This window comes from Sebastes fasciatus, chromosome 6 (genome assembly GCF_043250625.1).
Source record: "Sebastes fasciatus isolate fSebFas1 chromosome 6, fSebFas1.pri, whole genome shotgun sequence".
Taxonomy (NCBI): Eukaryota; Metazoa; Chordata; class Actinopteri; order Perciformes; family Sebastidae; genus Sebastes; species Sebastes fasciatus.
Window position 1 is genome coordinate 24,927,529 of NC_133800.1, and position 24,499 is coordinate 24,952,027.

The following is a 24,499-nucleotide window of genomic DNA, read 5'->3' on the forward strand; positions in this document are numbered from 1 at the left end:
TAATGACTAGTAACTGGAGCCATTAAAAATGCAAAATTATTTAATTTAATTAAAATAATTTAGCATTTTTCAATGACCAATAACTGGAGCCACTGAGAAATGCAAAATTATTTAAATACAATTAAATAAATAATTTATCCCTGAAAGGCAGTGTAGATGTGTTAAATTATTTAAAAGAATCAGAAATACTTTATTGATGCCTGGGGGGGAAATTGGGGCGTCACAGTTGCTCTTATATAAACATCAAGAATGCAAGAAAATAAAGGAGTATGTAACATGTAAATTATGTACATAATGCTACAGTATATAGCACAATATATGTAGAGAAATATAAGTAAATAATACAAATACAAATAATACATGAGAATATAAGAAATATGTAAAAATATTTGCATTCAGACATGCAATATATAACATATAACCAAAGTGCAAATGAAGAAAATACAAAAGCTGAGAAGTGGGATCTATTAAGTGTATTAAATATAAAGTTGCTACTTTTGGGCTTGTTTCTATAGACCTTGTTGCTTGTTTCTCTCGCAAGATCTGGCAAAACAGTGCTCAAAACTGTACTTACATAGCCTACAGTACAGAGTTAATGTACTTGGAACTACTTTCAACCTCTGGTGCTGGTGTATTTCAATGGCATGCAGTGTGACAGCAGAGACCAGTTAGAAATGGCCTTTGAGACAGGAAACAGCATCCTCTTGTGTTTACAGAAAGAGTCACACTATCTAAACATTTGTTTAACAAAATACTTATATTATCAATATAAATAATCTGAAACCAAACTAGGGATAAAAAGAAAATAATGGCTAGTTCTGCACACTGTAAACACATTTATTATGTAGCCAAACTGAAACACAGTCACATTATCATTTCCCTGCAGTGTGACAGTGTGTCAGACAGTCGTCTCTGATTGGCCCCTTTCTTAGAAAGTGGGCGGGACAACCGCAGAGCAACGGACCAATCAGGTGCGAGCTCACCGCCTGACACCAAAAAGTAAACAGACCTGTTTTGATCTGTCAAAAAATCAGGCTGCTACATGCTAACAGCTAGTCGTTTACACATTGGCGTCAAACTGTTATAATGTAAAACGGTTTGTTTGTTTGTTGGACGCACACGGAGGTATTTCCGTGCAGTTGTTTTTGTTTTTAAGCGTCTATAGCTTGCTGTTTTTATATATAATGCGTTAGCTTCATCAGATATTATGCTAACCAGCTGTTAGCTTACTAGCTGAATGTCCCGTTTAACTTAACATTATCTGACAGCGCAGGCAGTAGGTCGACGGAAGGACGTGTGTAACTATATAATTTCGCTAATAGCTTTTGTATATTAAGCTATAACTTGTTATAGACCCGTAACGTTACTAAGCAGTACGTTACTAAGCAGTAACGTTACTAAGCAACCGTAACCACCCTTCTTTATCTGCTGGCTGCAGCCAGTCGTTTCTCTACATGGCTTGAATTTAATAACAACTATGTGAAGAAATATGGTGCCAGTACTAGACTGATAAAACAAGTGATGAAGCCTGAACATCAGTTCCTTGCCATGGCTGAGGAAGGAAAGCTGAGTGCGATGGGAGGACGAGCTGCTGGTTCATCAGGCCGCCCGGGCCGACAGACCTACAAGAGTTCAACCCATTTCTGCTGCCTGCTGGACGGCCTGCTGACTCTCAGACAGGGTGGCATCCTGTTTGATGTGGTGCTGCTGGTGGAGGGCCGACCTATCCAAGCCCACCGTATACTCCTGGCAGCCTCTTGCGATTATTTTAGGTAAACAACTCACACAGCTCACAGTCTTCCTTGTTTGCTTTAAAGGCAATTCATTAGATGTTCCTCTCTCCTCATAGGCTGAATATGTTCAAGTCTTGTTTTTTTGCACACAATTATTTTTTTAAGAACAATTTTCATTTCAAATTGATGTATCCACATTTACTTGTAAGCATGGGCTTCTACAAAAACATCACTGACATGTAAGTGAAATCAATTAGTTAGTTTTTATAGGTATTGGGTGTTGGATGAGAACACCTTTGTACACTGGCAGTTTAATTTTTAACATTGAATAATGACCTTCTGCTTATGAGCATTTCTTCATTTCAAAATACACTTTGGAAGCACAACTCCATCAGTCTAGTAGATACTCAGTGTGACTCTCAGACAGGGTGGCATCCTGTTTGATGTGGTGCTGCTGGTGGAGGGTCGACCCATCCAAGCCCACCGTATACTCCTGGCAGCCTCTCGTGATATTATTTTAGGTAAAAACTCACAGCTCACAGTCTCCTTTGTTGCTTTTTAAAGTTTCTTTATTCACTTACATATTTCATTAGTTTCAGGATTTGTGTAACACAGTAACAGCAACTTCCTTGTTTGCTTAACGTTTCTTTATTCACTTCCATATTTCATTAGTTTTTGTGTCACAGTATCAACAATAACATGCAACACTCACTCGTGTTTAAACACATGTAGATACCAGTAACTTAAAGATAGATAGAGCAGGCAGTATTCATATGCACACCATTGACCATGACTACTAAATGTCTTCTTCGTGGTTTATTTAATAGGGACCAATACAATGTACATAGACAACTTAAAAACAGCTATCTCATAGTGCTTGGTTGCTCTCTTAAAGGTGGTAAAGTTTGCAGCAGATTTCAAGTGATCAGGTATAGCGAGTTCCAAGACTTCGCTCTTTTCACAGAAAAAGCTGTCTGAGCAAAAGATGTTCTTCAGAATTGAACTTTACAAGTGCCACTCGATGCTGCTCTGGTGGATCTGCTACAGCTCTGTAGTCTCATGATGTATTTGCAGAAAGGCAAAGGAGCATGTCCGTTCAAACTTGTATCCCCAGTCAAGCTGTTTCACAAAAGTTCTTTTGATTTTATCACATTCTGATCAATGCGTCGGGTGTCACAAGACCCAGCCAAGGCTTGGTGTAGAGTCCAGTTGTTTCTCGTCTTGCACACCATCCCCTGCGGCTTATCGTCATTGTCATATGATCAGCAGTAGTGTGCACATTTTAGGTGCACTTTGAAGTTTGTGTTTACTTGTGCTTTCTGTGTGTTTACGTGTCTGCTTCCATCAAAAGTTAATCTGTAGCTTTCATAGACAACATAAGAAAGGTCACAGACGCAATCACTGAGGTCCTCAGTCAGCTATGAGTGACATAATAGAGGAGTGATACAGATAGGTGTATTGAATGTGAAATCAAGTATTGTACTTTGTATTGGTTTTTAGCTTACTGTGCAGGGAGCATCTTCCTCCCCCCCCTGCACACTTGTCGTCCACGAAAGCTACAGGTTAACTCGGGTCATGATGGAAGCGTATTTGGCCTACTGTTAGTAAGTAACCCTGTAATCCCATTATAATGCTAAAAGTAGGTAAAGATAAGGCACTAACATCCCGTCACAGAGATGCTTTTTGTTGAAGGGATAACAACTGTGGCTCAGTATATTCAACAAAGATTTGGTTGAAATCATATGAAGGTTTTGTGATGGGTACAGAAATCACTTTTCAGGTAATTTCTGGCCTTAACGCAGCAGTAGGCAAACAACATGACAGTAATGCATGAGACAGGTAATCTGAAAAAAATCATGTGACTCGGTGTCCTCCGGTGTCCTCCGGTTTCCTCCGATGCTCCTAATTGCATCTGCAGGATTTCACAGACGGAAAACAACCAATCAGAGCGGAGCTGGAGCCTGCCCTCTCTGAGCAGCTGTCAATCACTCGCAAACTCAGATCAAATGGGCAAACTAGGCAGCGCTGATCAAATATGAATCAATATTCTGTTACTGTGATGCCTATTTCTCTAGCTGTAAAATGAGAAAGTTTGTTGTGGCCACATGGTATGCATCTTATCTTCACTGGGCCACCAGGTTACCGTAACATAAGCCATTTAACAATGTCTCACTGTTCTCCACTAGGGGAATGTTTGCTGGAGGCCTTCGCGAGGCGCAGCAAAAGGAGATCCCAATTCATGGAGTATCTTACATGGCCATGAAAAAAATACTTGACTACATCTACACTTCAGAGATTGAGTTAGACCTGGAGTGTGTGCAGGAAGTTCTGATAGCTGCCACACTAGTACAGGTAAGTTCTTTTGCTAGATCACATTGTTCATTGTGGCATATCCTTCAGCTAACCTTGTGTCCTTTTTGTGTTTTTAAAAGCTTGAGGTTGTCATCGGCTTTTGCTGCGACTTCCTTTTCTCCTGGCTGGACGAGAGCAACATTTTAGAGGTGCACAATCTAGCTGATCTCTATGCACTGCAGCAACTCAATGCCAGGGTCCACTCCTACATCCTCACGAACATCCAGACTTTGTCTCGCACCGATGTGTACCGACAGCTCCCCAAGGATGAAGTCTTCAGCGCGCTGAGCAGCGACGAGCTCCAGGTGAACAGCGAGAACGAGGTGTATGAGGCGGCTCTTCATTACCACTACAGTCCCGTGCAGGTGGAAACTGACCAGGTGTACTTGCAGGTCAGTCCCAAGGTGCGTCTGCATTTTGTACTCTTCATCTCCATCAGATACACACTATATATACCTGCTTAGTTTTACCATGCTTTAGTTTTACTCACACTTTGTCGAAGCATTAGCGGCCGAAACTCATTTTTTAATCTTTTTTGACCCAAAGGACAATCTCAAGATGCTCGACGCTGTGCGTTTCTGCCTGATTGAGAAACAAGTGCTGCAGAGGCTGTTCGGCAGACTGAACCAGTGTCCACTGAAGGATTCTGTGTCAGCAGCCCTGCGGTATCACGAGCAGGAGATCTGGCAGCCCGTCCTGCAGAGTCCTCTCACCCAGCCGCGGTCCACCTTCCACTGCATATTGGGCTTTGGGGGGATGTTCACCTCCAGCTCCCTCCCCACGGAGAGCGAGCATTTGTTTCAGGTGTTCCACCCGAGCTGGGGGGAGTGGAGGACTCTCACCGCCGCTCACGCACCCCGAATGTCCAACCAGGGCATCGCTGTGCTCAACAACTTTGTTTATCTAATCGGAGGAGACAAGAACACCAGTGGATTTCGTGCAGAGACCCGCTGCTGGAGGTGAGATGCCATCCCATTTATTCAGTTTTAAAAGAGTGGATTTAAATTGTGTTCAATCTAGGATTGAAACACTAACGCTGCGTCCGAAATCGCATACTAAGCACTACATACCCAATATGTGTACTATCGTTCAACATACTTTTGTGTGAATAAACAGTAGTATGTATGTTTCCGGACGCACTGAGCAGTAATTTACATTGTCACTTCCTGAGCGCCTCCTTGCCGGTTGGAGACGTGTAACCATGGTAACCTTTGCCAACCTCGTGTGACCAAAGGATGTGAGAATCATAAAGTCTGAACTAATTCAAAAAATATTTACGCCTAGCAAAGTGAAATCTTACACTTACACTTAAATCAAAGCGTTATTGACGTTATAGAACAGTCCGTCAACATCTATTATGAACGTTGTTGTCACTACCACCTTGCATTGTGGGATATTTATGCCGCCGTAGTATCCAGCGCTTGTAATATTTCACTGGAAATATTATGCAATTCACATACTATTGGTTTCATACTTAAGTTGCGTACATACTAAAAATCTCACAAACTTTTTTTAGTTTTATCTATTTTTTATTTTATTTTCCTTTTTCATCCACAACATGACTTTGCACTCCATTCAGTGTGAAATACCAAATATAGAAGAGTGCATGTCGTCCATATTTTCACCATGTGTAAAAATTTACTAAATAGTATGTTAGTATGGACGCAACCTTATTTTCTTCATGGATTAATCTGTTGATTATTTTCCTCACTTCATTGTTTTATGTTTATTAGAGCTGAAACGATTAGTCAAATAATCGATTAGTTGATTGATTAATCTGCAACTATTTTGATAAAAGAATAATCCGACCAATATTAGTTTATTTTTTACAAATAACAAACATTTTAAGTTAGTGAGCAGAACGTTTAACATACGAAAAATAAGCCAGTGGTTTCTGGTGTGATGGCGTCACTGTTTCGTAGCTACAGCAAACATATCTGTGGAATTTCTGAACTGCAGTCACATGTTACATATCATCTGACAGTCTGACACATTTGTAGATACAGGTGTATTTGAAATAAGCTAATACTGGCTGATATGTAAGCCCACCTGATGTGTTGATCGGAGTTTAGTCTATAGAATGTCAGGCAATAGTTTCACATGTCAACATGTTCTCAGATTGCTGGCTTTGTCTGACCAGCCGTTCAAAATCCAAAGAAATTGAGTTTACACTGATATAAAACTTTGAGCAGCTGGAACCAGTGATTGTGAGTTTGATAAATGATTTAATCCATTATCAATTAAAAAACAACTAAACTTTGAGTGTTTCTCAGATCCACTCAATTTAAAGTGTTTGATCTGTACTTTGAGCTCAGAATTTCTTCCTGCTGAATTCATGTTTTTCCTTCACTGTTTTGGTCCATTTCTCCCAGATACGACCCTCGCCACAACAGCTGGTGCTCCATTCAGTCCCTGCAGCAGCAGCACGCTGACCACTGTATTTGTGTCATGGGTGACCATATTTATGCCATCGGAGGACGGGACTACAGCAGTGAGCTGGAGTCAGTGGAGCGCTATGACCCGCGCACCAACACGTGGGAGTTTGTATCACCCCTAAAGAGAGAGGTGAGATGAAAACAATGCATGTATTACTGCCTTCATCCACATGATGGAGCTACATACCCACCTGTGTGTTGGTAATGGGGCTTCCCTGTTATCAAACAGGTATATACTGTATAACCCTATAACCTCCCATCCAGGTTTACGCCCACGCTGGAGCAGTGTTGGATGGGAAGATGTACATAACATGCGGGCGCAGAGGAAATGCTTACCTCAGAGAGACCTACTGCTTTGACCCCATGGCCAATCATTGGACAGCGTGTGCTGAGGGGCCGGTGGAGCGCGCCTGGCACGGCATGGCTGCTGTTAATGGACGCGTTTATGTTATCGGGGGAAGCAATGATCAGCGTGGATACCGGCGGGATGTCCTGAAGGTACAATGTCACACACAAGTCATCAGTGGTGCTTATTGCTGCACAATGAAGGAAGTGTTTACACTGGTAAACCGTCATTCAGTTTATAATGGTGCCTGATGGACGACATAGAGATGTTCTTGTATTATGACATATTTCTTTTATTTTTTTCTGTTTTCCTTTTGTTTGTTTTTAGGGCTGTCAGTCGATTAAAATATTTAATCGTGATTAATCACACATTTTTTTATCTGTTCAAAATGTACTTTAAAGGGAGATTTGTCAAGTATTTAATACTCTTATCAACATGGCAGCAGGCAAATCTGCTTGCTTTATGCAAATTGTGTATATATTTATTATTGGAAATCAATTAACAACACAAAACAATACAAATATTGTCCAGAAACCATCACAGGTACTGCATTTAGCATAAAAACATATGCTCAAATCATAACATGGCAAACTCAAGCCCAACAGGAAACAACAGCTGTCAGTGTGTCAGTGTGCTGACTTGACTTGACAGTTTTACATTAAACTTTAGCGTAAGTTTGGAGCGTTATTTAGCGTCCTTCACGACAAGCGAGTATTACATGGCTGGTACCAACGGCATCCTTAGGTTTTCTAGTTTCATATGATACCAGCATCTTCACTGTATTAAAACTGAGCCCACTACAACCTAAAAATCGCAAGTTGCGTTAATGCATTATCGTTTTAACTTTGACAGCCCTGGTTTTTTGTTTGTCTCAAAGCGTCCTGTCTTCTTGATCTCCCCTCACTCCTCTCTGTCTTGCAAATTTAAATGAGAAAATATTCTGTAGTCTATTTAGTCTAAGCTTATTTTACCTCCTGATGTAGCCCCTTTTTGAACTAAAAAGCCAGTAGTTGTCTCATTGAATTAAGTATGAGTCCGAGCAGTGTCTTCTGACAGAGGTTATTACTGTTTGGACCGCACATTTATGAAACAGCATAATTTGTTTCCTGTTTTGTTTTTTTTTCCAGGTGGCATGCCTTGACCCCGAAGCCAACTCTTGGTCTTTACTGACCCCCCTCCCCGCGGGACACGGAGAACCCGGCATCGCCGTGCTGAACAGTCTCATCTACGTCCTGGGAGGACGCTCCCACGACAAAAGCAACAGGATGAAATACATTCACGTGTACAACCCCGACGCAGACGAGTGGGAGAACGAGACGGAGTTTAAGGAGCGCGTCTCCGGCATGGCGGCCTGCGTGGTGCTCATGCCCCCTGCCGTGATTGCCCAGGCCAGGAGCTGGGAGCAGCGCACCAAGGCCTCATGGGAGGACGTGGACATGGACAACTCTGACGACTCTAGCGAGGATTGAAGCAGCAACTGTGATGAACTGAATGTCTGAGCACTGGAGACTGTCATGCACTTATCTCATGCAGCATGTTGAAGTACCTGGTGGATGTTTGTTTTTTGTTGGCAGCATCGTGTCCTTTTTGCACGTGGACCACTTTGAGTGCCTCTGAACCAAAGTGTCATTCGGGGCTTTTGCACACTTTTTTGTTACTTTTCAATTTCTTCCTAGATAATCATACTCCGCCTATGAATCCTGCTACTGTTTGTCACTGATCCCTCATTATTACCGGTCACTGCAGCTGCCTCTGCATCATTTATCAGAGATATCCTTTATATCTTCAAGTGACAGGAAGCAGTGAAGACCACTTGCTATGCAATAACATGGTAATATGGAGAACTCTCAGCAGCAGCCGGCCCTAGGCTAGTTTTTTTAAAGAATTTTTGACATGAAATTAGGTTTAAACTTCAGAGATTTACAGGCAGTGGTTACCTTTTAGCTAGTCTGACTCACCGGATGTAGACTGTGGGTATAAGCCTGCTATAGAGCGGTGAAGTCCCGCCCCTTTTGGTGGACCCCATGGGACCTTATTTGTGAAGAAATATGAACGCTAGTCAACCGTGAGAGACATTTGAATTGAGCCATGAATCTCACATATGAGGTTTTTCAATTTAAAACATAATTTTGCAAGTCAAGAAAGTCGTAGTTTGTTGTGAAACTGTTTAAGTATAAGACTGAAAATACATAATTTAGAAAGACTACACACCCAAAAGTCGCGTAAGGGACGTCTGTCTCACTGAAGCTACGATGCCTGTGTGTTTCCTACTGGGATGTACTCACAAACAGCAACTGGTCTCGTTCATTCTTCCGCTCCCAGGCTGATTTGTCTCTCACCGTTGACTATCGTTCATATTTTTTCCGAAATAAGGTCCCATGGGGTCCACCGGAAGGGGAGGGACTTCACCTCTCTATACATGGCATTCTCCTCCCCTTCCGCTATCTGCACTATATATTTTGCAAAGGGCACCATTGCTGCATCCTGTGCTTAGCGCCGCCCAGGACGATCGTGATTGGTTTAAAGAAATATACCAGAATGATAATGTGTGGAGCCTTTCTTTAGCAGAGAAAAGTCTGGCTGTGGATATGGGTCTGGCTATGCATGACTAGCTTTTCACTAAATTGTTAATTTCTGAGGATTAAAGATTTATTATTGACTTTTTTGTTTTTATAATTTAGTTCTTATCTCCACCTTAGCAGCTACTGCAGTGGAGTTGTCTTCCCCACCAAACTACTGAGTATTAAGTTACATTTTAACATTGTGCCTTGTTTTTGTGGTTACATCCTGAGCTTGTGTGTATTTTTATGTTTCAGTATATTCTGTGAATGGAGATGAGCCTTAGGTATTGTGCCTCCGACATCATTTGTTAAAAAAAACAACCTGATTTGTACCTGAATGATGAGGCGCTGGTGCCAGCTCACAACATGTTGCCATGTCTGTATATGATTTATGAACGTCAAATCTTGTTTTTTGAAAACCAAAACAATTGTTGTCACTTTCGTTTCATTGATCTCTCATACTGTGTAAGTTATCCCAATTACTGTATCCTAAAGAGCACAATGACGAGTAGTTTTAGAATATTTCTGTTGGCCGAGTTGTTTCTGCTTGTTGCCTCAGTTCACTGTTGCGCTGTTTAATAGAAACATTTAAGAAGCTTAATGACACCCGCTCCACTGTGTATCCTTTACTCCTCTGGCATTGAACAAGTCTGTTCCTTCTGAACAAACAAAATGTATTAGAACACACTGTCTCACAAGATTATGCAAACTTAGCATCCTGTTCATGACATAAGTTTTGAGATTTAATAAAGATAGTAATATATTGTTTTTGTCATGTGTGCACGTTACTACTTTTAGTTCAACAAAATCAAAGGATTTTGTATCTCTCCATCCGTCAAGAGGGCTTTGAAACACTTAAGGCTGGGAAATAAAATGGCAATGCTTCATTTTACAGGTGTATAATTCCCTTATTATTTCCTAAACAGTTTCCTGGAGTCTAGTGCTAATTACAATGAATTAGAAACAAAGCTCTGAAAGGCTCAGTTTGTTGTTTATAAGCAGCTGTTCCTTGAAAGAACGGCATTATTTAAATAAAACTTGCAGGAAACATAATTAAACAGCTAACCAAATAATTGGGGTGTGGTCCTCAATTCATAACCTAAATGTTCCGTTAACACTTTATAATAACCATCATTAATTAATGGTAAATTGATAGTTTATTAAACGTTAGTTAATAGTTATTTTACTGTTAAACAATTCAATAATAATTCAATTTATGTTATTTTAACAATTTATTGTTGCACGCATTATAAGATTTTAATAAACTATATTAAGTTAATGATTACCAAATGATTTTTAAACCTTTAAGAAATTGTTTATAAAACATCTATAAATATTACATAGATAGATGGACCACGTATATTTTTAACACTTTGTTACGTAATTTTATTTATTTATTATCAATTTCATTTCACAACAATGACTCGGTAGCTGTTCATTATCCCGCTTATTACACGGCTACTTACTTAAGAAATAAAATAATTTGACACAAAAACGGTCCGTCAGAGTCCGACATCAGAACTGCGCCCATAGCAACGGTCTGTTATACATAGCAACGGTCTGCTATAAAGAAATAACAGAACGTAGAACACCGTGATTGATCAATCAGAATCGAGTATTCAACAAAGCCGTGTAAAAAAAATTTATAATCGGATTCTAATTGTTATTGCCTCCTATCAGCTATGATACAATATATAATTTATAAACTAATTATTTCATATTACACAAACTTATGATAGAATAACAGAAATTTTAGCATTACTTATAATTAGTAAACATGTTTAATTATAATTTAATTGTAAACAGTAAAATAACTATTAAGTAAGTTTAATTAACTAACAATTTACCATTCATTAATGATGGTTATCATAAAGTGATACCAATGTTTCTAAAATCCTTGCGCTGCCACTAGTTGGGGTTTAGAGCTGCTGTAATAGAAAGTCGTCGTTGTTTGAACTGCTGTCAGCGGCGGCTGCTGCCTTGTGCCCTTTATTTCCGCCCAGTCTCTACCAGTTCCTCTCCATTTGGCCCCTCCACTCCATCAGCTTTATGAAGGCTGACTGCTGCTTTCCTCTCCAAGGCTGTTTCATCTACATCTGTTACCCCCCGCCAGCCCTAAGTGAGTGCCCCCCCCTCACCTCCTCCCTCTCTGTTTCACACTATTGTGCCAGCCCCCACCACCTCTACTTGTCTGGTGGGATGTGCTGACACCAGCACTGGACATCCAGCATCAACAATCTGCTGCGTTTATGCGTCTTTTCATTCTAAAGCTGCAGTAGCATCCGGGGGATACTTAAGACATATGTCACGCACTTAACCACGTCAGCGGCCTTTACGGGCATCTGAGTGCAGGTCGATCTGATGCTCTTTGCCGGACCATTATCAGGGCAATTAAAAGGCCCCCAAATTACCCATTGATGCGGAGCTATGCAGATTAAACCCAGCGGAGTTGTTGGATGTGTGTGTCGAGGGGATTTTGCTAAGTGCTCTAAGCGCTTTCATTCTTGTTTCTCCTGCTGTGTGGGAGAACAGGAGGTCAATGGAGAACAAAGAAAGTCACCTGTGGATGCAGATCTGGACTCAAACGGCTCCTTTTCACTGGGTGACGGACGATAATCCTCCTGGACATCTACGGAGCCGGCAGGCTGCTGTACCCTGTGACCCTGAGACACACACACACAGTATAGCTTACACATTTACACATTTTAGGCGTTTACAGAAAGCCCCAACCAACATCAACATGACATGTACAGTGAGTGCAACATGTTCAGGCATCATATTACACAACATACACCATTTCACTGTGACGTAGATGATCAAATAGCATCAGCATAACATTATCTGGTGGTAGCATTTCACCAAAAAGGACAGGTATACTACTGATGATGCTTCCTTTGATGCAGCTGCTGACGTCAAATACAGACGCTTTGCTGCGGCCGCCGGCCTTCAATACTGCCAAATAAGGCGCCGGTATGCGACGCACCAGGCTTTCCATTAACTACAACGTAAACCCATCTGCGACAAACTGTAAACGTACGGGGAAAGTGACGTATGTGGAGGTGGATGGGTCCAACAAACACAGGGCTTTCATCCAGGAGACCACTGTTCATATCCCGTGCATTACATTTCACTTTCACTTTACAATCAGCTGTTCGTTCGTGTCTTGCGTTCACAACGTCAAGTCACATTTTCATGTTACAAATGTATTAACTGAAGTACAGACGTGTTTTTGTTTAATTCACAATATTAAGAATGTGTTTACTGCAACCGAAAAGTGATGCCAACGGTGCTGACAAAGCGTCAGTATGTGACGAGTTGGGATGAGAACATGCTGGTTTGCTATATAGGCCTATACTGTATCCTTGTCTATACACACAAAAATGGTTTATCTAACAAATTCCGCCTGAGTATCAGACTAAGTTGACATTTTTCTTTCAGTCATTCATATTTGAATATAAAGAAATGGAGTTAAAGGTCAGGCTATATGACAAATCCCCCTAAAAGAAGAAGGTTGACAAAGGTTTCACGTTGTTTTTAACATCCTGTAGTCATAATTCTACCTGAGCCTACCTACACACACAATAGACAAGCCCACTATTATTATAATAAATTACAAACACATTGTAAAACAATGTACATTAATACAAAAGTTGTGAATAAAATCACAGTTTTCATATTATGAAAAATGTATTAATTATATCACAATCTATTTTTGATAGTACATCAGTTCACATCATGAAATATTCGCTAAGTCAGTATTGATATCCTTTTTGTATTTAAAAACATTTATCTAGCTGGATAGTAATTAAAGCAGCAGTAGGTAGAATTGGTATAAAACGGTCACTATATCCTGACACTAGTGCATAATCTGTGTCAATCACTCGCAAACTCCGATCAAACGGTCAAACTAGGCAGCGCTGATCAAATATGAATCAATATTCGGTTACCGTAATGCCTATTTCTATTGTTGTGTACTGTTTAGCTGTAAAATGAGAAAGTTTGTGACCCAGCAGCTATGTTGAGATCATCTGAGGAAATACCAAGCACCGCCCACCAGCCAGAGCAAACCTTCTCATTTTACAGCTAAACAGAACACTACAAGATGTTTCTGAAAACATTTTATGCGAGAAATAGGCATTACAGTAACAGAATATTGATTCATATTTGATCAGCGCTGTCTAGTTTGACCATTTGATCGGATTTGGCAAGTGATTGACAGCAGCCTCCGATGAATGAACAGCCAATAGGAACGCTCTCTCTCTCTGAAATGACCTGTGATTGGCCAAAGTCTTCCGTCACAGCTAGATTTTCTAAAGCCTGAAAACAGAGCCATGAGGAGGTGTAGGTGTCTAGTTTTCTCTCAGAACACTTGAATTACAATATGCTGAAAGGTTATTATGGATTTTTTTGCACAATGATGCCAAAAACATTCTGCCTACTGCAGGTTTAAGGAGTAATCTCAATTGACTTTTCTCACCTTATAAGTATTTAAAGGGCGATTTCTAAACTTTTTTCCATGGTATATTTTCAGCTACACCGCTAGGACATTATATTACAATATAGTGACAATATCTTGTTGAATAATTCTACCAAAAGCTTTGCCATCTAAATAGTCCTGTGACATCGCTGAGTTTAAGCAAGTTAAATTGTGCACTGACAATGATTGTAGATTGTTTCGTCTGTAAATACAGATTATATGCATAAATGATGTGAAGACAAATCCCCCTATGTATTATTATTTATGATCCTGTGGTAAAAAGCTCTGTATTGTTTGTCTTTGATGCTTTTAATTTCATAGTTCCTTACAATATGATTTCACCTTTATTGGGTTTAATCAAAAATCCTCTTTGGAGGAGATATGAGCTCATAATATCTCTTGAACGTCATCACGCTGACCTTCTCACCCAGCAGCAGAACAGATTCCTGTACAGATCTCTCTTTTCTCATCCTCATTAAAATGAATATGTGTGCTGCTACATACAGTCTGATCTTGGACATACTGGTTCAAGAAGACTCCTAGATAATAAATCACACTGAGTAAACTCCACACCACGCCAGGATTGTTCCTGAAGGATGACCTCCCCCTCCTCCTCCTCCCCCCCCTGGACTTTACAACAGTCATTAGCAGCTCATATCCACCCGGGTGGAGGCGATGGGCCCAGCCTGTGTTTTTCAGCTGTGAAAAGGAGCCAAACAGCCCCCCCATTTTCATGCTTTTCAAGGCTCATTGAGATGGAGAACGGGTAGTCGTGCGATGCTTTATGATGCCGGTGGGTAAACCTCAGCAGGTGAGCCGGAGTCACAGTAATACAACGTCTTTAATGCATGCTGGGCCTGTCCAAACTACAGAGTGGCCCTCGTTACGTCAACAAAGAGCAAATACAAACAAACGCCACCAAAGGAGGCTCTGCTTATATGAGCTGGCCGGTTACAAAGCATGCAGATGTGCAGCCGCAAACAAAGACACAAACACACACAATACATTCATTCATTCATTGGATGAAAAACTAAATTACAGACAGGAAGTTTGCAACTTCATGGCTCGTACAACCGGATATGAAGGCATGGGTTCGAATCAGAGGGTCGGTAATGATAACTGAGTATCACCGTTTGTTTTTAATGTAAGCATAATGAGTAATAGGAGGTATTATTTACATCATCCGTCTATGTTTAAATAAATTTTTTTTATTATAGTAGGATAAGCCAAAAGTTATATGTAAACTACAGAAACACAAACAGGTAAGGCTGACCCGAAAGCTCGGAGGTTCAACTGTTGCCATGGTAATCAACTTCCGAATCAGTATTTGAATGCTTTGTTTTAAAAAAAAAAATTTATATAAGTATGTAATAATAAAGTAAAAAATCCCCAAATAGCCCATGAAATACAGAATAATCCCACATTATTCATATTCATCATTAATTCTTATTAGTTATTCTCAGACGTATATCACTGTTTGTTGCGTGTAGTGTGTGTGTGTGTGTGTGTGTGTGTGTGTGTGTACAGCAGTGGCACTGAAAGGGGGGAGATGGAGACAGAAGGACATGTCAGCCTGCTGCGCCCAATGTGCCATGCCACGCCACACCACGCCACACCACACCGCAAAGCTTCGAATACCTTCGTATATTTTTCAACGAAGCCCAAAAAAAAGGTATTCGCGACAGCCCTACAAACAGGACATCAAATCATGTTACTTTAAGTAGGTTTTTATTTTCAGATCACATCACAATTTGAAGACATACATAAATTGCACACAAATTTTTTTTTTTACAAAAATAATATTTAAACTTGGGAAATGAGATGAAATACAAAATAAATAGACAATCCAACAATTAAACAATCAAACAGCATGGCGTAGCACACTTTGTGGTTTCAGTCAGCATCACTGGAGGAGTCTCAATCCTGCCAGGCTGAACAGAAGGCAGCGACACTTCTTCTTCATCTTTCACTTTTTCTATTGTTGTCGCAGGGCAGGTCTCTGGCCCTCAGTCTCGTCTGGGCATGCAATCTCATAGCTGTGAGCACTGGGTCAGTGTTCTGGTAAGATGGCAGCAGCAGCAGCAGCAGCAGCATCGGTGAAAGTCACCCTCAGTCAGTTAAGATTCCTTCACCAGCAGGAGTAGGAGAACAGCGGGTATTGGCTCCACTCGGCCACGTTGCCATGGTGATAGCCGTGGTGCACGGCTTGCGTGGCGTAGTCGGTGGTCAGGTGGTGAGGAGGGGGATACTGGGCGGCGCCGGGGCCGCTCCACTGGCCCAAGGGCTGCTCGGCGCCGTACGGGCTGTAGATGTGGTGGCCGATCACCCCCGGCTTGCCGGCCTGAGCCATGGTCATGTTGAGGACCCCGGTGTAGTCCTGGGGGGCGGGGAGGTGCTGCGGGCCGCAAGGGGACGGGCCGCAAGGGGACGGGCCGACCTCGTGTGTGCGGGGCTTTGAAGACTCGTGATCTGGGATGGTTGCGACGTCGGGGACTCTGGACTCGAAGCTGCTGCGTCCTGATCCACTGCTGCTGCTGCCGACGCTGGAGGAGGGAGAGGGAGACTTTCCGTACTCGTGGAACCTGAAGAGCAAAAAGAAGGCGTTCAGAGGTCTGTTCATCACGACATTATGCTTATTTGTTGCATAACTTCACTTTTTAACTTTACTAGTATTCACCTGTACGGCTGGTAGGAAGCCGGAGCTGGTACGAGCTGCTCTGTGTTGTACATGTCTCTGGGGTCAGCCCCAGCGGGGGATTCAGTCCTCACGCTGTGCTCCCTCTCAGCAGCCCACGGGGAGTAGCCCTCCTCTTTGACGCCGTCAGCCTCTTTCCTTTTGGGCAGGTCTCCTTCCTCTCCGTCGTAACCCTCATACGATGACCGGCAGAAATCTGAGAGGAAGCAAATCATCCGATCAGCTTCGGGGATACAGGACAAGAAGGTACTACAGGAGGAAGAGAGTTTTAAAACTGTACCTGGTGGACTGTCCTCCTCTGAGTCTCTGTTCAAAATGTCTGACATCTTAGCTTGCTTCTCCAGGCAGGTTGGGTTCTTGCTTGAACGCCTGCAGAGGAAGGTCAGGGTCATTGCATTAATTTCTATACCGCAAAGGAAATCTGTAGATGCGCCTCCATTCTTCCAATAAAGCAACCAGCCGTTATCATCACTACCTGCATGTGACTAATTTGACAATCACCTTTTTTTATTAGTGCCTTCATCCCGGAAACCTTTTGCGAATGGGTTGTGGTTGATCTTCAGCTTCGTAATCTGCAGGCGGGGAAATCAGTTAAAATCCCAATAATGTGTGACTTCCTGGCAGCTGTTAGGTTTGCGGTGAGAGAGACTGACCTTGGTGTTCTGGTATGCTGTGACCGCCGTGAAGGAAGTCTCAGGGAAGGTGAAGGTCTGGAAGACACTCCAGCGGACGCTGAACAGGTCGTCCGCCTGGACGATGTGGAAGCGCGGGTGGTAGCTGTGCATGGAGTGCAGAATGATCTGCAGATAGGAAGAGGGTGGTTAATTCAGATCACTTTTTTTTTCTGTTTTCAAGCACACAAGTATCCACTTCGCCGCTGGCAGAGCATCCATTCTGTACCAGTCCACCAAGGACTTCAATTATCCTTCAAAAAAAGCAGTGTGGATATCATTTGGTAAGTTAAGCACCCCATTTTCGAGTGCTCTTATACTTACATGGCCATGCTGGTCGAGTGTGTTGTTGGTGAGCTTGAGTTTGAGGAAGGAGACGGACTGCTTCATCCAGTGGCTCCCCGGGGCCGGGGAGTCGGGGTGGAGGTAGGTCCTGCAGGGAGGCTGGGGCTCCGCTTTCCCCGCCACCTCCCATTTCTCTTTATTCCACTGGAGGAAGGAGACAGATCAGTCAGTCACAGAGAAAGGTGATTTTCATCTTCTTCCCTTCACACAGCGTGAGAGGAAGACGACGGTGTGGAGAGTGACTGCTGGCCGGCACCACCCACAGAGATAGGGGGTAGTACAGTGGGCTCCCAGCAGGGGATAGAAAAACAGGAAGAGATAGCACCCTTTGATGTACAATGTCAGGGGGGCGGGGGGGAGGTGATAAACAGGGGATGTCTTGTCTTGTCTGGGGGTTCTGGTAACCAGTGAGGGAAATGTGAAGCCAAAGCCATGACTGTGGGAAGTCAAGGCTACTTTAAAAAGTAAGTTTTTCTTGACTAAAAATGTCTGATACCAATATGAAACTCATTCATAAGTGAAGGAAAAATAACTTACCTTATACCTAAAACCATCCTCAGGCACCATGTCAACCAGTAAGATGTACTTGGCACACGGAATAAGGCCGGACAGGTTAATCTTACAGTGTGGAAACATCCTCCTGGAAAACACAGAAGGGGACATGTGAGGAAAAAATACTTTCCAAACATTTTGCATTACATTTTTTTGATATGTTCTGTCATCTCACCTGCCCGGTTTAGTGATAATCATCTCTGTTCCTATTTCATGGAAGCTCTTCCAGAGCTCAGGGTCCTCCAGGGTCATCCTGATGTTGCCCTGGAGATAGGCATCAGGGCCGGCAGCCATGGAGGAGGGAGGAGGGCCGCTGAAGTTGGGCTTCAAGTCTAAAAGTGAATCGTCATAGCCACACGCTTCAGTAAAAAGGGATAGGATCAAGAAACAGCTAAAGACAACACGGGTTGGGAAATTGGAGTTATTGATTGAAGAGCTCAGCCACTCACCTCTGATGGACTGCATTGTTCTGGTTCAGCAGAAGCAGCACAAGAAAAGCTTCATGCACTGAGGGCCAATAAGCAATCCAAGTATTCGTGATATCCAAGTGTTCCTTCAGCTCTGATCTCCTGCCTCGTGTGTAAAAAAAAAAGAGAAATCCAGCAGCTCAGGGAGTCAGAAGGTCGATCAGTCTTGTTGCAGCAGATATCTCACAGACCATAAGTCCTGCTGGACTGGTGACCGTGACTTTTAAGGGGAGCCCCGGAGTGGGTGGGGTCAAGAGAGCCATTCCCAGGCTTTGAAGTGGCACAATGACGAGTCAGAGGCCCTGCTGTGATTGGAGGGTGCTGGAAATCAAAGAGACTTAACAGAGCCTTGATACCGTCCCCACAGGAAGGGGGATGAAGGAAATGCACCTTTATTAACTGCTAAGAGACTTTAAAACAAATATGGACGCACTTCCCTGCTGCGGATCGGGGTGCTCGCGGCGGCACCAGAATCTGAGTAAATATTCATTCACACGGACATAACCAAACGCCAAAACGGCATTTAGTGTGTTTGTGCAATGTGGTAAATACTCAGTATAGTACATTTAACAAAGCTGATAGAAATACAATGGAGGATAGGTTTAAATGAGAGAGTCCTGTGTGTTTGTGTTCACTGGAGGAGCTGTTGTAGTAGCCATTTGTTGGAAAAATCTAACTTTTTTTAGGTTTATGCAGGCAAAAGAGTCCATTGTCCATGCAAAATGTATGTTTCTGATGATTTATTTATCCAAAAAAGCAAGCACAAAGAAAACATGGATGTCGCTGCCTCTCTTGTTCTGGTAAAAAAACATAAGCGCACCCCAGATGCATGCTGGTCCTATCTGTTTACCTACCTAAATAACCGCGGGTGCCCACAGTTTTACCTAATTCATAAACAAAAGAAATCAAAGTACTAATTACGCAAAAATACGACATATACTTAACAAGAAAAATAAACTAAACAAATAACGAGCAAAAGAAAATTACCAAAATCTAAATAAAGTAAATATCTACAATAAAAAAAATCAAACAATACTACTTATTATTAGTAAAACAACGACTAAATACCAACAACAAATAAATAGCTCCTACAAGAACTATTATTCTGACACTTATTATTGCACATGCCCTTTACAGAGATCTGAAATTAGATAAAAAAACAAACAAAAGAAAATGTTCTGACCTCAAATATACAATCACTTTTACTCTTCTCTACATTCTCAGCTTTCTCCATCAGAGAAATTACGCAGTGGGTATAAACCCATAATGACGTAATGACTCTTTCTGCAGGTAACTTTTACCTGGGGGCGTCCTCTGCATGCAGAGGTAGGTAGGTGGGTGGGCGGGGGTTGTGTATTGGGGTGTCTAGACAGGCCCATGCTCTGATAGATAATCTCATTAGGCTAGTTTCCCTTGAAGGAGCTGGTTTCTGCATGTGGAGAAAGCCTTGTGTGTAGGCAGGCAATTAACAGCCAGTTAGCACCACGAGCCCAAGTCGGCCTTGAATGGGACAGGAGGGGTCTGAGAATAAAGAAGCTGCCACAACAACCCCGGCCGTTCCTCCCACCATCCACATCCAGGCAAAAATCCACGGTTGTCATTCATAGGCCACGCTACCGCAGGCAAAACAAATGCAAAACGCTGCGGAGCGTTAGCATAGAGGCACAAAATTAAACCACAGTCCCCCCTCTTGTTTCCACTGACATGAACATTTGAATTGAAGGGACTTTCACATCTCATTCAACCTCTTTTTCTAGCACAGACGCACCACTTCCACTCACATTTATCATTGTATTCTCATGTCTGCGTGCTGCATACAATGTCTTCTGTGAGCTCCCTGACACCCATTCACAAAGGATTCACAGTTTAAATACTAAAAACCACATGCAATATATGGTCTTTTTAAAAAGCAATGTTTGGTCCCACAGTCTTAAACGCAGCACGGCACTCTGTAGAATCAGCAAAAAGAGAGACGTTCACTGCTAGAAAGTCTTCAGTGTGAACATATTGACGACCCTCTTTAGGGCTCCTGTGCGCAGGTCGATGTAGAATAAAAAGGATAATAACATTCGGCTTGTAATGATGCACTTAAAGATGCAGAGATCATTTAGTCATGTTAAATGTCCTGATGCGGGACCACCTCCCCACCCTCCTCTGTGGCACAACATTGGCCTTGAGGAAGTGCGATGTGTTTTTATCCTCCTCATGTGAAACCAACTGTTGTCGAGGAGTTATTAATCACAGGTTCAGTGTGGCTCTCCTCACTTAGCTCAGCTCCCCCCACCTCCCTTCCCTTCCACTGTTTCACGGGGCAGAGAGGTCACACGGCTCTGCTGAGTGTTTAAGAGGATGACGCCGCGAGAATTACAGCGATTTCGATGATAAATTCTCTGCTGCAAGTCACTACTGCGGGTCTGGCAGCGGAGTGTGTCGGTGTCTGAGCTGAGGTGTACGTTTCAGCAGCGACAGTGTCAATCCCATTACGCACTGAGTCTGGAGGTGACAGGTGTGACTGGTGAAGGCCTCGGTGAATGGCCTGGGGACAAATTCCGGGACCGGGAGGCATTACAGCCTTATGTAACAGCCAGCATGGGGGCGATTTGGACTGGATGACACATCAGGGAAGTCATCTGGAGAAGATTGATAAGCACTGCAAACCAAACACATGGTGGATTTTGTTCAAGGCCGTAAATATACTGTGTGAATGCAGCTACTTAAAGGGGAACTACACCCATTTTCAAAATTCATACACGTTATTCCTATGGTCTAAGGCAGTCCAAAAAACATAAGTAAACATGAACAACTCTCTCCCAAATCAAAAACTAGAGTGCTAAAACTCAAACTTGTGATGTCATAGGGTATAAAGTCTGGAGCTGCTCCATAGACAGTGAATGGGAGGCTGTTTTAATTTTGTCAACGAAAACTATGACAAAATATGTTCGTCAACGAGCTTTGTTTCCATGACTAAGACGAGACGATGATGAGACAGCACCGATGCCATTAAGCACTTACAGAGACGATATCAAACATGCAATATCGTTGACGAAAAAAGACGAGACTAAAATGTAGTTTAAAAACATAAAAACTTTACCAAAATCTCTCTTTATTTTTGTCACCTTCCACCATCTCTTCCCTTCACTCTGTCTCGGCGGCACTCAGTTTGTCTCTGTCCTTCTTGTCTCACACCGCAATCCTTACAGCTGTGCTACCATAATGCATAAAGTTGGCGGTTTGCAGGTCAGGTCGGGTTAGGGTGGTTGAGTAACGCATATTTTTACATGTTGGGCGGTGCAGATTGGCTCTCATAATGGACCTTGTGGGTGTGACTGAACCGTGCATCACTAATGAGCGCAGTCATTCAGGAGGACTCGAAATAACAGCAAAGCTGCATTCTTAATCATTCAACCTGTGGTTTTCATCAGATAATAAGATATATGACAGAAATGTTCAATATAATCTGATGACTCAAAAGGACTAAGATTTAAAAAAAAAAAAAAATAGCTGACAAAATAAAGAGAGAAAACATTTTCTCTAAAATCAATCAATTATTTTTCGGTGACTAAAACTACAGTAAAACTAGACTAAAACCATGAAGGATAAAAATTAAAGAAATGTGACTATCCACAGTATGTTTGTATTTCTTTTTTTTATTCCCAAATGAGCTTTATTCTATTTTAGTGTTGTCAGTTGTGAAACAGAAAATGTTCCCATATCCTCAGATCATTCCCCTGGGTGCTCTCAGTGTCATCTAGAACATCTCTCCCATTCATTGTCCATGGAGCAACTCCACACTTTATATCCTATGACATCACAAGTTTGAGTTTTAGCACTCTAGTTTTTGGATTTGGGAGAGAGTTGTTCATGTTTACTAATATTTCTGGACTGTCTTAGACCATAGGAATAACGTGTATGAATTCTGATAATGGCCGTAGTTCCCCTTTAATATCATTTTAGAGTAACTAATGAGGGATGGCAGCAGGAATCCTTTAGATATCTTCAGCTACAGCTGATTCCTCCCCATATATCTCGTGCCTGATTCCACTGTGGCTTCCCTTCCTGCGTCTACTCCTCCTGGATCACCTTTGGCAGCGATGTTCCACCTCCCAGGTGTCAGTCTTTTGGCCATTTGCTTTAACTGCACCGATCCCCCTTGTGCTCGACAGTTAACAGCTGCCAATATACAGCCAGGGCCCGGGGATCAGACGGCTCTCCGGCAGCCCAATAAAGAGCCCCCGGAGTGGACTGACGAGAAATCTCACACCTTTCGCTCACATTAGCCATGCAGCATGCCCTTTTGATGCTTAATTGGCCACTTTGAGGGGTTTGCAGAGATAGCAGCCCCGTGGCTGGAGACAACACGATGTCGCAGGAGACCGAACAATCTCACATGGCGGGGGAAATACCTGACAACAGGTCGATTCTAATTTCACTTTATCTGCTTTGAGATGCTGTGTTGTGATTGACATGTCTAGTTCATGGCACAGCAGAGAACTTTAATCTAAAGATCTGCATACAAACAACACCCAAGCTGTGTTTTTCTCAACAAGAAAACTAATCAATCAGATTTTATTAGGGTAAAGGCAAATTCGTCAATTTCCTTGCAGAGATTATAAAAAACAAAGTTCTTTACTGTGAAAATAATCTGTTGCATTATCCTCTCTGGCATCCCTGACCTGACTCTGGAGTGACTGTGATCTCATATGCAGCGACTAGGGGCCGGGCGAGCTCACATTTGGTCCACCACATAAGAAAACAAACCTCAAATCGAGCTTGCCTGGCAAAGGGGGCAAATGACAACTTCACAGCACTTCATAAGAAACTCCTGGAAGTTGCTAATGAAGACTAATGACTTCCCTCGTGTCGGAGACTTCACACCACGGTGTACAAGCCCTTTGACCACAAAGTCAATGTGGTCAGCGGGGTGGTCTGGCGGCTGCAGGAGTCAGAGAGCCAACAGCTCCACCGGAAGAGGATGCTTTTTTTCAGATTTCAAAATGATTTAAAAGCAAGATAGATTTCACAAATGCCTTTACTTTATTATTTTCTTGTTGAATGTTTTTTTGGGGGAGTTTTTCCTCACTTGAATCGAGGGTCTAAGGACAGAGGGTGTTGTGTACTGTACAGATTGTGAAGCCCTTTGAGGCAAATTTGTGATTTGGGGTTATATAAATAAAGATGATTTGACTTGACTATCCGGCAATAAAACATTTGTCAGGTGGTTTTATAATTTCATATTAGCCTGAGGGATTTACTAATTGGCAGTTTTAAGAGCAGTTTAATATGGCAGAAAATTGAGTTTATATTTATTTTTTATTCTCTTTAAAATAATTGTTTAAATGTATTTGTTTTTATTATTATTTTTATTTATTTATTTTTATTATCAATTTTATTATTATTATTATTCTATATATAGTTTATACAGTAAGTGTTTAATTATCAGCCAAAGGAAACCACGATAAAGTGTGGAGTGTGAAACGCAAAGTACAAATCAGTAACACAAAGAGCGTGTTACCGATTTAAATAATGTGTTTTCGGTCTCATAGTCAAAACACACACAGAAAATAAACTTGACTGTAAATAAATTAGCGGTCACTGTTAAAATGTTGTGCCCATGTGTGGTGTTTTAGTGAGTGACCGTCACCTTTACTCTTTCCAGAATACTTGAATGTCTTCCAACAGTCCTGGAGGCATGCAGACGTCCCAGCTCGTCCAGGATTCACCTGCTGATTTCTCAGAAATTAATATGAAACGACAGACATAATGAACGTTAAAACCAAACCTCACTAGTTGGGTCTTGTGATTTTAAAAACTAAGTGGCTCAATTTAACATTCTCCTTTGACATCCTAACAGGATATTCTTTATAC

At 42.0% G+C, this 24,499-nt stretch overlaps 2 protein-coding genes across 4 annotated transcripts; one reads left to right on the forward strand and one right to left on the reverse strand.

Annotated features, from left to right (window-relative positions):
• Positions 1-988: 988 nt before the first annotated feature.
• On the forward strand, positions 989-10,190 carry klhl22 (kelch-like family member 22). Of its 3 annotated transcripts, XR_012594314.1 has the most exons (8): positions 989-1,772; positions 3,920-4,085; positions 4,166-4,477; positions 4,632-5,044; positions 6,458-6,650; positions 6,785-7,018; positions 7,994-8,769; positions 9,267-10,190. XR_012594314.1 is itself a non-coding variant. In XM_074638718.1 (7 exons), exons 1-7 carry the CDS (start codon positions 1,522-1,524, stop codon positions 8,333-8,335), a joined length of 1,911 nt encoding a protein of 636 aa, XP_074494819.1. In that variant the 5' UTR covers positions 995-1,521; the 3' UTR covers positions 8,336-10,190. The 3 variants fall into 3 exon arrangements, 2 of the variants coding, with proteins under 2 accessions (XP_074494819.1, XP_074494818.1); XM_074638718.1 differs by having other exon boundaries at positions 995-1,772; positions 7,994-10,190; XM_074638717.1 differs by having other exon boundaries at positions 1,375-1,772; positions 4,166-4,489; positions 7,994-10,190.
• A 5,709-nt stretch (positions 10,191-15,899) lies between these two features.
• tbx16 (T-box transcription factor 16) lies at positions 15,900-24,365 on the reverse strand. Its single transcript, XM_074638754.1, has 10 exons — positions 24,276-24,365; positions 18,617-18,736; positions 18,343-18,499; positions 18,153-18,255; positions 17,595-17,759; positions 17,253-17,399; positions 17,101-17,171; positions 16,880-16,968; positions 16,582-16,795; positions 15,900-16,486 (listed from the first exon to the last, which is right to left on the reverse strand). The coding sequence occupies exons 2-10, from the start codon at positions 18,630-18,632 to the stop codon at positions 16,033-16,035; spliced, it is 1,416 nt and encodes a 471-aa protein (XP_074494855.1). The 5' UTR covers positions 18,633-18,736; positions 24,276-24,365; the 3' UTR covers positions 15,900-16,032.
• Between the last annotated feature and the right edge of the window lie 134 nt (positions 24,366-24,499).

Bases quoted from the DNA above. Each gene is read 5' to 3' on its own strand.
- tbx16 (XM_074638754.1), bottom strand. The intron at 18,256-18,342 runs GTGAGATGACAG...TGTGTTTTCCAG, and splicing joins ATTATCACTAAACCGGGCAG to GAGGATGTTTCCACACTGTA. The intron at 16,796-16,879 runs GTACAGTTTTAA...GCTTCCTCTCAG, and splicing joins AGAGGAGGACAGTCCACCAG to ATTTCTGCCGGTCATCGTAT.
- klhl22 (XM_074638717.1), top strand. From the start codon at position 1,522: ATGAAGCCTGAACATCAGTTCCTTGCCATGGCTGAGGAAGGAAAGCTG. The intron at 5,045-6,457 runs GTGAGATGCCAT...CATTTCTCCCAG, and splicing joins GCAGAGACCCGCTGCTGGAG to ATACGACCCTCGCCACAACA. The intron at 7,019-7,993 runs GTACAATGTCAC...TTTTTTTTCCAG, and splicing joins ACCGGCGGGATGTCCTGAAG to GTGGCATGCCTTGACCCCGA.